The following is a 15,820-nucleotide window of genomic DNA, read 5'->3' as shown; positions in this document are numbered from 1 at the left end:
TTACACCTTGGGCCCAGAGGAATATTGTTTTGTTTACTTGTATACTGTGTACTGTGATTTGCACCTTGGTCTCAGAGGAACGATGTTTCGTTCAGCTGTGTACATGTATACTGTGTGTTTGATACTTTGGTCCCAGAGGTATAATGTTTCATTTAGCTGTGAACATGTGTATGGTTGAGTGACGATAAACTTGAACCTGAACAAGCCCACAACATCAGACCTGTGCCTCTGTGGAAGATCAGGGACAAGGTAAGTAAAATGCTGATGGTATAATGATGTAATGGTGTAATGGTGTAATCAGAAAGAAGTGGAAACAATACATGGAAATCTGGAGAAAGCAACCAAGTGGACACTTATATTAAAATTAAAATGACCACAGTACCCTAGCGCTTGCTCTCTCTCTCTCGCTCTCTTTATATATATAAGCACTGTACTGTATGTGTGTATATATATGCACTGTACTGTATGTCCTGTATGTATATATGTGCACCGTACTGTATGTATTGTGTTTTGCATGTTGGCCTCTGAGGAACATTGTTTCATTTAACTGTATACATGTGTACAGTCAATGACAATAAAGTTGAATTTGAACTTGAACATCCTGTCTCCACATTCTTTTCCACACACCAGCCACACCATGTCCTTGCCTCCAAAATGTACTTTATTTTGTTTTGAGAGACCTTCCCCTGAGCAAGAAACCAATCAATCACTTAGGACGATGTGTTTATCTGAGTATACTTTTCCATTCTGCTGCTCGATTAAACAAAGATATCTTGACCAATTCTTGCTTCAGAGGTCAAAGGTTAATGTGTCATAGCATCATGACCTTTAGGGGTTAGTTCTTGACTTAGGCGTTAGGTTTTCTTGACAGCTCAACTAGTTGCAGGAATTCTGCAATGGAAACACAGGACTTCATGCATATTCAATAATAAATTAACAGCAGACAATGAAGTGGGTAAGAAAAGGAAACGACAGACTCTACAGCTGAACCATGGAGAACATCCTGACTGGTTGCATCACCATCTGGTACGGAGATACCACTGCACAGGATCGGAAAAAGCCTCAGAGGGTTGTAAACTCAGCCAGATCCATCATGGGGACCAGCCTCCCCAGCATCGAGGACATCTTCAAATGGTGATGCCTCAGGAATGTGGACCCAGCATTAAGGACCCCCATCCATTAGGACATGCCCTCTTTTCATTACTATCATCAGGGAGGAGGTACAGGAGCTTGAAGACACACACTCAATGTTTTAAGCACAGTTTCCTCCCCTCCACCACCAGATTTCCAAATAGTCATCCATCCATGGACACTAACTCATTCATCATTGTTTTGTTAACACTATTTATTTTGCAGTTTACAGTAAGTTTTATGCCTTTGCACTGTACTGCTGCCACAAAAGGCCTAGAGTGGACCGGAGATGTTTCCAGTAGTGGGAGAGTCTAGGAGCGGAGGGCACAGCCTCCAAATAGGAAGAAAGAAATTTCTCCTCTTCCCTGATCTAAAGGGATATCCTTGTATTCTGAAGCTGTGCCCTCTAGTCCTAGACTCTCCTACTATTGGAAATATCCTCCCAGTCCATAGTATCCAGGAACCCCCTCACTCTTCTAAATTCCAGCAAGTACAGGCCCAGAGCCATCAAATGCTCCTCATATATTAACCTTTTCATTCCCAGGATCACTCTTGTGAACCTCCTTCGGACCTTTCCTAATGCCAGCATGTCCTTCTTCAGATACGGGGCCCAAAGCTGATCACTGGTTACATTAAAGGAAGTTAAACTTACCCTGGAATTTGATTTGTCCGTCACCATCATGGTCGACAGCGGAGACCATGGACTGGATCTCTTTATCGGTCAGCATTCTGGCATCAGGTGAGAAGTATTTAAGAAAGGACCTGAAGCAGGAAACACGATAGTCAGTTTCTGATAAACAACAATGTAAACAACAGCTACAACTTATATTCTTGTTGCAAAACATCTCAATATGCTTCACCAGAGACTTTGGAAAGTGACCTCATGTCTGGGCCATGATAGGAGATATGAGGACACTGACCCAGTACTTGGGGTTCATTTTCTAGCAGAGCAGAGCCACAGAAAAGTGGGGCACCAAAGTCCAAAGACGTACTGGTCAGTAGATTAATTGGTCATTGTAAATCGTCTCATGATTAGGTTAGGGTTAAATTGGTGGGTTACTGGGCGATGTGGCTCAAAGTGCTTGAAGAGCCTATGCACAGCATCTCTAAATAAATAAATTAAATAAATAAAGCTGCCGCCTCACAGATCCAGAGACCCAGGTGGGTTTTCCCTTGGGTTCTCCCAGAGGTATGTGGGTTGGTGGATAGGTTGGCTGCCATAACTTGCCCCTGGTGTGTAGCTGACTGATTTGTTGTTGGGGATACGTGGAGAATAAAATAGGATAAACGTTAATGAGTCAGCACAGAGTTGAAGGGCTGAAGGGCCTGCTTTCATGCTGCGTAACTCCATAGAGTACTCTGCTTGAGGACAGTGATGGACAAGGTTCGGGAGGAATTGCGGAGCTAATCCCATGGCTGCCGATCATTATGGGAGGCGCAGTCGGTAGCGGTTAGCATGATGCTATTACAGTGGCAGTAACCCCGGTTCAACTCCCGCTGTTGTCTGTAAGGAGTTTGAATGTTCTCTCTGTGACTGTGTGGGTTTCCTCCGGGTGCTCTGGTTTCCTCCCACATTCCAAAGACTTAGGGGTCAGGGTTAGTAACTTGTATGCCTGCTATGTTGAAGCATCCCAAGAGGACCATAACCTTGTTGTTGGGTTTGGAAGCTTCTGTGCCTCAGTGACCTGGAGAGCTATGTTGGCTGGAGTCAGGGCTTTATACTTTGCCTCTTAGTAGGGTCACCCATGCCGAACAGGTCAAAATGTAGAGTCCACTGGTCCTCCAGGTTCAGGGGCTCAGCTCAAGGCAATCAACCCTGACTGCTCAAACAAAATCGTTACAGAATCGGCAATGCAGAATCCTTTTACATCTGAGTGGCCAAGGACGGACAAAGACGGAGGACCTTCCTGCTGCCCTAAACACCAGCGGTAGTAACAGGCAGTATGTTGAAGCATGAAGACACTAGCGGGCTGCTCCCAGCACGTTCTCTGTCTGTGTTGCTCGTTGACAGAAATGTCACAATTTCACTGTATATCTTGATGCTTTGATGTACATTTGAAAAATAAAGCTAATCTTTACATCTTTAAAAATTAAATTGATGGATGTTGAAGAGGCTGGAATTGCATTGGCACAGACGTTTTGGAGGTAGCAGAGATACCAGAGGTAGGCAGAGAGTATAAGCACAGAGAGACTTGGAAACTAGGGCAATAATTTTCCAGTGAAGAGACAATTGGCTGTGTGCATTTCTGGTCACCTACCTACAGAAAAAGTATCAATAAGATTGAAGGAGTACAAGGCAAATTTACCAGGAGAGCTGGAGAAAGATCTCCTGTTCCTTCCTTTTCTTGCATAGTCTTCTGTCCTCTCCTGTCCGATTCCCCCTTCTCCAGCCCTTGATCTCTTTAACTAATCAACTTTCCAGCTCTTTACTTCACCCCTCTCCCCTCCCAATTTCACCTATCACCTGCCACCTTGTACATCTTCCTTCCTTTCCCCCCACCCAACTTCTTAGTCTGACTCTTTCCCCTTTCCTTTCCAGTCCTGATGAACGGTCTCAACCCAAAACGTTGTCTGTCTATTCTTTTCCACAGACGCTGCCTGACTTCCTGAGCTCCTCCAGCATTTTGTGTGTGTCATTATAAATTATTAAAACATAGAAACATAGAAAACATAGAAAAATAGGTGCAGGAGTAGGCCATTTGGCCCTTCAAGCCTGCACCGCCATTCAGTATGATCATGGCTGATCATCCAACTCAGAACCCTGTACCTGCCTTCTCTCCATACCCCCTGATCCCTTTAGCCACAAGGGCCATATCTAACTCTCTCTTAAATATAGCCAATGAACTGGCCTCAACTGTTTCCTGTGGCAGAGAATTCCACAGATTCACCACTCTCTGTGTGAAGAACTTTTTCCTCATCTTGGTCCTAAAAGGCTTCCCCTTTATCTTTAAACTGTGACCCCTCGTTCTGGACTTCCCCAACATCAGGAACAATCTTCCTGCATCTAGCCTGTCCAATCCCTTTAGAATTTTATATGTTTCAATAAGTTCCCTCCTCAATCTTCTAAATTCCAGCGAGTATTAGAGTGGTGATGAAAGGTGTGACTGAGTAGTTCTGACGAAAGGGCATTGACCCAGAAGTGAATGCTGCAAATATTCAACATTACCTCGGAGGAAACGTTAACCGTTCCTCTCTCTACAGATGCTGCCTGACCTGCTGTGTATTGCCAGCATTTCGCGTTTGCCCAGTGCTTTATTTTAAAACCACGACCCCCGCTGTTGAATGTCATTGGCTGAAGCCAGGTTTGCTCTTACTTGAGCTCAGTCTTCTCAATGTAGCCGCTGCCATCCTTGTCCAGAATTGCAAAGACCTCCTTTACGTCGTTGGGAGATTTACTAGAGAGGCCGCTTGTCTCAAAGAACTTCTTGAAGCTGAATGATTCTGGGGATGGAATGGAAAGATCGTTATCATAGAACAGTATAACATAGTACAGGTCCTTTGGCTCAAAATGTTGTGCTGACCTTTTAACCTACTCCAAGAGCAATCTAACCCTTCCCTCCCTCATAGCCCTCCTTTTTTCTATCATCTATAGTTAGGAAGATTGATTAGATCGATTGATTGATTAATTAAATAGCTCCATTTGTCACGTGGACATTGAAACATACAGTAAAATGCGTCTCTTGCGTCAGATCAAGTCAGCGAGATTTGTGCGAGGCAGCCCACAGGTGTCACCACACCTCGGCGCCAACCTAGCACATCCACAACTTACTAACCATAACTGTCTGAGTTTAGAAGCCTACGCAGTCAGGGGGAGAACGTACAAACTCCTTACAGACGGTGGTGGGAATCGAACCCTTATCCTACAGCTGGCTGTTGTAAGATGTTGCGCTAACTGCTACGCCATTGCGCTGGGAGGAAATGAGGCTGGCTAGAAAGGAAGTGGTTGAGAGGGAAGGGGGAGTAAGGACGGGGGCCTAGCCCTTAGATCCACACAACACTAAACAATTTACTTCATAAAACCATATGACATAGGAGCACAATTACACCATTCAGCCCAACAAGTCTGCTCTGCCATTGAATCTTGTCTGATTTATTATCCCTCTCAATCCCATTTTCCTGCCTTCTCCCTGTGACCTTTGACACCCTGACTAATCAGGAACCTACTAACCTCTGCTTTAAATATACCCAATGAATTGGCCTCCACTGCCATCTGTGACAATGAATTCCACAGATTGACCACCCTTTAGCCAAAGAAATTCTTCCTCATCCCTGTTCTAAATGGATGCCTCTCTATCCTGAGATTATGCCCTCTGTTTCCGAACTCCCACACTATAGGAAACGTCCTCTCCACCTCCGCTCTATCTAGGCCTTTCAATATTTGAGATTCCCGCTCAGCTTTCCAAACCCCAGTGAGTACAGGCCCAAAGCCATCAAATACTCACCATACATTAACCCTTTCATTCACAGGATCAACCTCCTCTGGGCCCTCTCCAATGCCGGCACATCCTTAAATAAAGGGGCCCAAAACTGCTCACAGTACCCCAGGTGAGGCTTCCCAGTGCCTTGTAAAGGCTCAGCAGTTCATCCTTGCTTTTGCATTCTAGTCTTCTCCAAGTGAATGCTAACATTGCATTTGCCTTCCTCACCACCGACTCTACCTGCAAGTTAACCTTTAGGGAATCTTGCACAAGGACTCCCAAGTTCCTTTGCACCTCTGATTTCAGAATTTTCCCCCCATTTTGAAGGCTCCTTAGCTGTTGACAAAGGCATTTCTCCTGAACTCCCCATTTGATCTATGGTGACTGCCTCACATCTACGGTCACGTTTACAATTTCCTCCACCTTACCCTTTCAAACTGACATGGCACAGTGGAGCCTCTCCTTCACAGCAATCCCGGTACGATCCCAACACTCTATCCCGAACTTCGTTCTTTTTTCCCTTTTGTGACTACCCTGAGGCATTTAAAGTTCAAAGTTCAATGCAAGTCTATTATCAAAGTACATGTGTGTCACCACATACAACCCTGAGATTCATTTTCTTGCAGGCATACTCAATAAATCCATAATGGAATAATAAGCATCACGGAATCAATGGAGGAGGCCACACCAACTTGGACATTGCAAAAGACAACAAACTGCGCAAGTACAAAAAGAAGAGCAAATAGTAATAAACAAATAAACAATAAATATCGAGAACATGAGATGAAGCGTATCTATGGCAGGATCCGTCTGGACAGCAGGCAAACACAATCTTTTCACTGTAACGCACACAAAATGTCGAAGGAATTTAGCAGGTCAGGCAGCAATAATGGAAATGAATAAACAGGCGACGTTTCGGGCTGAGACCCTTATTCAGGACGGGAGAGGAAGAGGGAAGATGCCGGAATAAAAAGGTGGGGGGTCCATACTAGAATCATAATATGTGCGTGGGAAAGGTAAAGGGCTGGAGAAGAAGGAATCCGATAGGAGAGGCGAGTGGAGCGTGGGAGAGAAAGGGAAGAAAGGAGGACACCAGGGGGAGGTGATAGGCGGGTGAGGAGAAGAGGTAAGAGGTCAGAGTAGGGAATTGAAGAAGACAGAAAGGAGTGGGGAAAATATCTTACCGGAAGGAGAAATCGATGTCAATGCCGTCAGGTAGGAGGCTACCCAGATGGAGTTTGAGTAGTTGCCCCTCCACCCTGAGATTGGCCTCACCATGGCAAAAGGGAGGACGTGAACCAACATATCGGAATGTGGAATGGGGATAGGAATTAAAATAGTTGGCCACCAGCTTTTTGCTGTAATATGTACAGCAACTAGGAAGCCATGGTAATGTAGAGGTTAGTGTGACAGCTTTGCAGATTGGGACATTGGAATCCTGAGTTCAGTTCAGGCATCCTCTGTGAGGAGTTTGTATACTCTTCCCGTGAAAGGGGTGTGGGTTTCCTCTGGGTGCTCCAGTTTCCAAAGATGTCCCGGTTAGTAAGTTAACAGGTCATTGTAAGTCGTCCTGTGATTAGGCTGGGGTTAAATAGGTGTGTTGTTGGGTGGAGCGGTTCCAAGGGCCAGAAAGGCCTGTTACAGACTGTATCTCTAAATGAATAAACCAATTACCAATATCTTTTGCAGACTGAATCAAAGAAAGTTAATCTTTTACCTTTGCATTGTTCGATTGCCTTGGAGATGTCACCAGCTCCCAGAATTTCAGTTATTTTCATGGTAGAAACTATCCAACAAAATAACACAATTAGTTGTAAACACGAGGAATTCTGCAGATGCTGGAAATTCAAGCAACACACATCAAAGTTGCTGGTGAACGCAGCAGGCCAGGCAGCATCTCTAGGAAGAGGTACAGTTGATGTTTCGAGCCGAGACACTTCGTCAGGAGTCTCGGCCTGAAAAGTTGACTGTACCTCTTCCTAGAGATGCTGCCTGGCCTGCTGCGTTCACCAGCAATTAGTTGTAACTAGTTTGGAATGAGAGGCTCTTTGGGGTTCCCCTTCCCCCCTATTTGTGACATTTACTGGAAGTGTTGTAGACAAGGGGCTCGGAGTATTGTGGAAGATCTGCACCACCCACCCCGCAAACTCTTTAACCCTTTATGGTCAGGAAGGAGGGACTAGGACTGCCAGACTGGGTAACAGCCTCTTCCCTCAGGCTGTGAGACTAATGAGTACCCTGTATCACCGAGGTCTCGTTGCTGGGACAGCGAGCTGTCTACTGCTTACCTGCGCTGTACACGATGTGCTTCGGAGCATCCACACCAGGACCACCAGACTCAAAAACAATGGCTTTCCCCGAGCCATCAGTCAGGCTGATCACCACCACCACCCACTGACCCACCCCTCCACCACTGCATCCACATCAGCCACTCCTCTTCACAGGTCCTCATCCCCACCCCTCCCCACAACGGCCACTTTACACTGACCCTGCACAGCTCATACCCCCACTGACACAGTCACTGTCCTGTTGTGTTCTCATGTGCACTGCTGCTGCTCTCGCCAAGAGTTATCATCACTTTATCATTTCAAAGTTCAAAGTAAATTTATTATCAAAGTACAGATACGTCTCTGAGATTCATTTTCCTGTGGATGTACTCAGTGAATCTATAGAATAATAACCATAACGTAATCAATGAAAGACTGCCCAACTAGGCCATTCAGTCAGAGTACAGAAGACACCAAAATGCAAATACAGAAAGAAATAAATAAGAACAATAAATATATAAGCAATAAATATCGAGAACATGAGATGACGAGCCCTTCCTGTCAGAGTCATCTTATATTCAGAATGTCCAGCAGCTAGCATCACTTTATGCACATACAATCAGACTGTATAAGCTAACCTTAAGTATATGCAGCCATACGCAACAGGTACCTGTACACCATGTTTTATTAGACTGTTTATAAACTTATATTTATTGGGTGACGGGGTGGAGCTACATCTCTATCAAAGGAGATGAAAGGCGCTCCTTCCCTCCACTAGCCTGCAGGTCACCCTTGGACAAGGTGTAGCACCTGCTTAGCCCCCCGATCAGGGTCACGTGAAACCATGGGAGCAGGTGGTGGATGGTCGTACGAGCAGCTGGTGCAGATCACAAGTCCTGGTTATGCGACCACTGACGCCAGGCAGACAGTCTCTGAAGAGTATAATAATGGCTGGGGTCACCAGTCTTGTAAGGACACTGCCAATGGCAGTGGCAAACCACTTCTGTGGAAAAACTTGCCAAGAACAATCATGATCGTAGATAGAGAAAAGAGTAAGAACAACAACATGAAGGGGAGTTTCCTCACACGAGGAGCAGATTAAAGACAGGTGGGAAACCATGATTGCCCACATCATACGACACAGAACATAATGAAGATGATGGTGATTTATAATTATTGTGTTTTCATGCTGCATCAGATCCAGAATAACAATCATTTTGTTTTCTTTACACTCATGTGGTGAAGAATGGCAATAAATAATCTTAAGCCTTGCACTCAACATCAACGAAACCAAAGAGCTGATGGTGAACTTCAGAAAGGGTAAGTCAAGGAAACAGACACCAATTCTCATAGAGGGTTGGAAGTGGAGAGAGTGAGCAATTTCAAGTTCCTGGGTGTCAAGATCTCTGAGGATCTGATTGCAACACATTGATGCAGCTATAAAGAAAGCAAGACAGCAGTTATATTTCATTAGGAGTCTGAGGAGATTTAGGCTGTCATCTAAAACAGTTGAAAACTTCTACAAGACACACAAATGCTATAGCAACTCAAGAGGCCAGGCAGCATCTAGGAAAAGAGTACAGTTGACGTTTCGGGCCAAGATTTTGACTGTACTCTTTTCCTACAAGCTGCCTCAAAACCCATCCACCCTGCTGAAGGGTTTCGGCCTGAAATGTCGAAAGTACTCTTTTTCTGGATACTGCCTGGCTAGCTGAGTTCCTCCAGCATCTTGTGTATCCTTCTTGGATTTCCAGCATCTACAGATTTTCTCTTGTTTGCCATTCGAAAACTTCTACAGATGTACTGTGGAGAGCATTCTGATAGGCTGCATCACTGTCTGGTATGGAGGAGAGGTGATACTGCACAGGATCGAAGAGAGTTGCAGAAAGTTGTAAAATCTCCGTCTTGGGCACTAGTCTCCAAAGTATCCAAGATATCTAGGAGCGGTGCCTCAGAAAGGCAGCATCCATCATTAAGGACCCCCTACCACCCAGGACATGTCCTCTTCTCATTGTTACCATCAGGCAGGAGGTACAGAAGCCTGAAGGCACACACTCAGTGATTCAGAAACAGCTTCTTCCCCTCTGCCATCCGATTCCTGAATGGACGCTGAACCCATAAACACTACCTCAATACTTATTTTAACTTAACTATATAATACACACATATATAATTACAGTAATTCAGTTTTTTACTATATTTGTCATGTATTGCATTGTACTATTGCCACGAGGTTAACAAGTTTCACAACATATGCTGATGATATTAAACCTGATTCTAATCTTGACTCTTGCCCATCGCATCAGGGAGAAGATACAAAAACCTGATGTGGAATAACCCAGTACATCCAAGCAGATTACCTGTGAGTTTTTAAAACAGGTGTGGTACGGCAAGAGTAACATTATTACAGCACCAGGGAAGGGGGTTCGATCCCAGCCACTGTCTGTACGTTCTCCCAGTGACTGCGTGGGTTTCCACTTTTCAAAATAAATAAAAGCATTCCCTGAAATAACCTTCCAGTACATATACTAGTTCCAAGCCTACTTTCTGAAATGACATATTATAAATAAGCTTTTAAGGATTATTTTTATTCGTCACTTGTGCATCGAAACGTTGAAACATGCAGGGAAATGTATCATTTGCGTCAAATCAAATCAGTTAGAGTCATGCTGGTGGGGGGCGCAGCCCACTAGTGTCACCGTGCTCCCGGCGGTAACATAGAATGCCCGCAGCTCATTAAGCATAACTGTGTCTCTGGAAAGTGGGAGGAAATTGCAGCATCAGGGGGAAGTCACATGGTTACGGGGAGAACGTACAAACTCCTTACAGACAGGGGCAGATATGAACCTGGTCACTGTAAAAACATAAAGCTGACCGCTACACTGCCACGCCACAGTATACTGCCCAATCGACATATTACAACTAAGCTGGACATCAGTGAGCTTCACAAAATCAAGCATGCTGGTACATGTCATGGTATGATTAGTTATTTACGGAGACACCGCGTGGAACAGGTCCTTCTGCCCCTTCGCGCTGTGCCGCCCAGCAGTCCGCTGATTTAACACTAGTCTAATCACAGGACAATTTACAATGACCAATGACCCTACCAGCCGGTGGGTCTTTGGACTGTGTGAGGAAACCGGAGCACCTGGAGGAAACCCACGTGGTCACGGGCAAGAACGTACAAACTCCTTACAGGCAGCAGCAGGAATTGAACTGGGGTCGCTGGGACTGTAAACTGCTGTGCTAACCACTACGCCACTGTGTTGCCCCAATGATAGTCATCTGCATCTGAATCTTAATGGACTAAGAAGTACACTATGTTCCTTTAACAGAGGCCACTGTGACAATCTCACCAAAGCTCCAGGTAAGGGGACAAATTCCCCAGTATCTCCACCTCCGCACTTTATTGACGATCCCCAGCTAATTCTGCTCATGTGACAGCTACTGGGTGGGTGAGCAGGGCTGGAAAATGGGGTACCTGATATTGTTTGGTGGGTAAACTTTTCGGGCTCCCACAGCCTGCCTACTTCGGTGCTGCTGAGGCTGGGAGGACTGAGGTCTTCGAGTTCCTCAGACTGAACATCACCAATAGCCTGCCCTGATCCAGCCAGGTAGATACTGCGGCCAAAAAAAGCTCATTGGCATCTCCACTTCCTCAGGAGGCTGAAGAAACTGGGCGTGGCCCCGTGAACCCTTACCAACTGTTATTGAAATCATCCTCTCTGGATGCATCCCAGCTTGGCACGGCAACTATTCCGTACATGACCACAAGACACTGCAGAGGGTTGTGGACACAGCTCAGCACACCTTGGGAACCACCCTCCCCTCCACGGACTCTGTCTACACTCCTCTCTGCCTCAGTAAAGCAGCCAGCAGAATCAAAGACCCCCACTCACCCCGGACACTCTCTCCTCTACCCCCTCTCATATGGCAGAAAACATGTACCGTCAGGCCCAAGGCCAGCTTTTGCTCCTCTCTTATAGGACTACTAAATGGTTCCATACCTCAGCGCACTGTGTAATGATTTGATCTGTTTGCAGGCAGGTTTTCGCTGTATCTTTTGGTATCTTGAACCCGGGTCGCTGACACTGTATTGGTATTATTCTGACCACTATGCTACTGTACCGTCCCGCTCTGGGTTGTCCTGGAAAGCTGTGTCTGATTCACCCAGCGGATGAGGAGAACCAGTCTAGATTTTGGAGCTGGAACTCTGGGGTCCTAACCTGGAAACAGTCCCCCAAGCCCAAGGCTGGGACCGGGTTCCCCCAGGTGACGGGGTCTCATCCCCAAGAGAATGCACCTTTGCAGAGCCAGAGCGCCAGTCCCAGTACCACTCACCTGGCCGAGATCTTCCTTCTTCTCCCCGAGTGAAAGGCAGAACTGGGTGCCTTCTGAGGTGCGCCTGTGCTTTTAAATACCTTCCCCCTGCATAGCAGGGAGGGAGTTGTGCGTCATGGCACGTCATTCAACGGTGGAGACCCGTAACAAAACAGAAGTGATAGTTCTCATCACGGTGTTTGGGAACAACCAATGAGCTGTGCCTGTGTGTGTGAGAGAGAAAGTGATCTGTATACGTACAGCTATGGAACAGTGGTGTTTACTGGTGAATGATGCGTTCCCAGCCATTTACCTCAATGCCCTATGCAGGCACAGTGACCTTTACAGTTCTAGAGACTGCGTCATAGAGAAGTACAGCACAGAAACAGGCCCTTTGGCCCATCTAGTCCATGCTGAAAACTATTTAAGCTGCCTACTCCCAGTGCCCTGCACATGGACCATAGCCCTCCATACCCCTACTATCCACCTGCCTGTCCAAACTTCTCTTAAACGTTGAAATTGAGCTTGCATCCACGACTTGCGCTGGCAGTTAATTCCATACTCTCTCAACCCTTTGAGTGAAGAAGCTTCACCTCATTTTCCAATTAAACTACTCAGCTTTCACCCTTAACCTATGACCTCTAGTTGTAGTCACACTCAACCTCAGTGGGAAAAGCCTGCTTGCATTTACCCTATCTATACTCCTCATAGTCTTGTGTACCTCTATCAAATCTCCACTCAGTTGTCTATGTTCTAACAAATACAGTCTTAACCTATTCAATCTTTCCTTATAACTCTACTGCTGAACAAACCTCCAATATAGGGATAGGTTGAGTGAGCGAGGGCTTTTCTCTTAGGAGTGAAGGAGGATGAGAGGTGATATGGTAGAGGCGTATGAGCTGACAAGAGGCACACTTTGAGTTGGCAGCTGAGTTTGTTCCCCAGGGCAGAAATAGCTCATGTACTTGCTTACTTAAGCCCATTACCCCTACAGGGGCATCGGGTACTGACGGAAGCTCACCACAGTGCTCTGTCCTAGGCCAGTCTTTCAAGTTGTTGCCCAGGTGTTGTCCATCTTAACCTCGTAAACCTCCCAGGAATGAGGTCTTTGGACTTTCTGTTGGTGTTTCTGTAGCTCTGGGCTTTTATTGGATGGGGGTGCTAGCCCTGTGCCCAACCCATCTCCTTTCACAGCCAGGCTTGGCAGAGTTAAACGGCTCATATGAAGGGCCACAATTTTAAGATGATTGGAGAAAAGTGTAGAGGAGAAATCAGAGGTAAGTTCTTTATACAGAGAGTGGTGGTGTGGAACCCCTCTACCAGGGGTGGTAGCAGGTGCAGGTACATGAGGGATCATATACATACTGTGATAATAAATTTACTTTGAACATTGAACTAATTGAAATTTCTAAAACAAATCATCTGGTTACCGTTGATTGTAGCACCTTGTGGAGTGCAAATTGTCTCCTATATTTGCTGTCCTGATGAAGGGTCCCAGCCCAAAACATCGACTGTTTATTTCAATGCAGAGATGCTACCTGACCTGCTGAGTTCCTCCAACGTTTTGTGTGTGTCGTTATATAAAATGCTATATTCCTGTTGTTTATGTTATCATATTATGATCACTCTTCCCCAAATTCAGCATCTGCAGAGTCTCTTGTGTCCTTCATTTCCTACATATCCTTGGTGGTATAGGATGGATGTGGAAGCTTTAGAGAGGGTGCAGAGGAGATTTTCCAGGATGTTGCCTGGATTAGAGAGAATGTTTTATGAGGATAGGTTGAGCGAGCTAGGGCTTTTCTCTTTGGAGTGAAGTGGGGTAATAAGAGCAACATAATTCTAAGGTACTTGGAGGAAATAAAAGGATGCCAGAGGTAGGTTTTTTTACGTAGAGTGGTGGGTGCGTGGAATGTGGTGCTAAGTGTGGTGGTGGAGGCAGATAACATTAGGGACATTTAAGAGTCTCTTAGACAGGCACATGAATGAAAGAAAATGGAGGTCTATGCAGGAGGTAAGGGTTAGATTGATCTTGGAGTAGGTTAAAGGGTGGACACAATGACCTGTACTGGACTGTAATGTTCTATGTTCTACAAATCAAAAGATTCAGGCCTCCCTTCAGTTTGCTAAATGAACACCACAATCTAGTTGCAACACACAAGATGTTGGAGGAACTCAGCAGATCAGGCAGCAGTTATTGAAATGAATAAACTATTGATGTTTTGGGCAGAGACCCTTTTTCAGGACTCTTCCTCAGTCTAATTGTCTGCACTGTTAGCAACCCAGTCACTTAGACCAAGGCCCTGGCCACTTCCACGGCCAGGTCTAGAGTCTGGAAGGCCATATCCCAGAGATGAACCAGGGCTGTTGATCCTGAAGCCCTATAGCCCGTATTGACATCCTAATCAGTACTGGTGAAACCGGTAAGGTGGGAGTGCCTGTTTATGGGATCTTACTGTGTATGAATTGGATGCCTTGTTCCCAAAATGACAGCAGTGGATGTAAAGAGATGTGGGGTGTAGGGAAGGGGCTATATATAGCTGCTCCTTCTAGAAGCTGTTTGCTTAATGCTTATGGTGTTTGCACCATTTAAATTTTTTTTTATTTTATTGAGATATTGCGTATAATAGGCTCTTCCAGCCCTTCGAGCCACACCACGCAGTAATCCTCAGATTTGATCCTAGCCTAATCACAGGACAATTTAAAATAACCAGTTACCCCACCAACTGGAATATCATTGAGGTGTGGAAGAGGAAAAGGCGGCAGTGAAGGTTCGCGAGTCTTGCATTTCATGCCACTGGAAACAGACCCCGGTCTGTCAAGGACCAAGTGGTGGCTGCCCATGCATCAGCCACCCCACCCCATGTTAAACAAAGTGACAGGCATTCCCCATTAGGGGAATCCATCTGGACATCCTCCGATAGACAACCCCATTACAGAGCAACATGACTGCCATGGTAGCGCAATGCTATTACAGCTCAGGGCATTCCAGAGTTCAGAGTTCAATTCCAGCACTGTCTGTAAGGAGTTTGTACGTTCGACCTGTAACTGCGTGGGTTTCCTCCGGGTGCTCCGGTTTCCTCCCACAGTCCAAAGACGTACCAGTTGGTAGGTTAGTTGGTCATTGTAAATTGTCCTGTGATTAGGCCAGTGTTAAACCCATGGGTTGCTGGGCAATGTGTTACATCGGGCTGGAAAAGCCAGTTCTGCACCGTATCTCAGTAAATCAATAGATAAACAAACTCAACTCGAGTGATCACACTATTATAGGGCAAGGTATGAATTTGGAAGTTAGAAGTGAAGGTAAAAAAAAAGCAATACAATCTTATGGATCTTTATTTTACTGAGATAGTACATAACTAATTATCAGTAATAGTGCAGAGAATAAATTCATGCAAAGTATAAAAAATGTTTCTGCTCCAGTTCATTGAGGAGTCAATAAGATCACTGGATGTTTTAGATCCAGTATTATGTAATGAGAAAGGAAAACACTGTTGTTTCACTAGTTTTGCTCTTGTTGTTTTGTTGCTTGTTGTGTTCTGTGTTGTTCTGATGAGTATTTTGGCATATTATGTTGGCACCAGAATGTGTGGCAAAACTTGTGAGTTTCCCCAGTGCTTCCTTGAGCATATTGGCTGTTAATGCAAATGACACATTTCATTGAATGTTTCAATGTACATTTGATAA

The 15,820-nt window shown here is 45.4% G+C and overlaps 1 protein-coding gene across 1 annotated transcript; it reads right to left on the bottom strand.

The window, feature by feature from the left end:
- Positions 1-648: 648 nt before the first annotated feature.
- On the bottom strand, positions 649-12,189 carry LOC134351417 (parvalbumin, thymic-like). Its single transcript, XM_063057520.1, has 5 exons — positions 12,158-12,189; positions 7,267-7,335; positions 4,446-4,572; positions 1,784-1,893; positions 649-891 (listed from the first exon to the last, which is right to left on the bottom strand). The coding sequence occupies exons 2-5, from the start codon at positions 7,325-7,327 to the stop codon at positions 848-850; spliced, it is 342 nt and encodes a 113-aa protein (XP_062913590.1). The 5' UTR covers positions 7,328-7,335; positions 12,158-12,189; the 3' UTR covers positions 649-847.
- Between the last annotated feature and the right edge of the window lie 3,631 nt (positions 12,190-15,820).

Source organism: Mobula hypostoma, chromosome 9, assembly GCF_963921235.1.
Source record: "Mobula hypostoma chromosome 9, sMobHyp1.1, whole genome shotgun sequence".
Classification (NCBI taxonomy): domain Eukaryota; kingdom Metazoa; phylum Chordata; class Chondrichthyes; order Myliobatiformes; family Myliobatidae; genus Mobula; species Mobula hypostoma.
The sequence above is the reverse complement of the archived record's forward strand: the minus strand, read 5'-3'. Positions and strand labels throughout refer to the sequence as shown.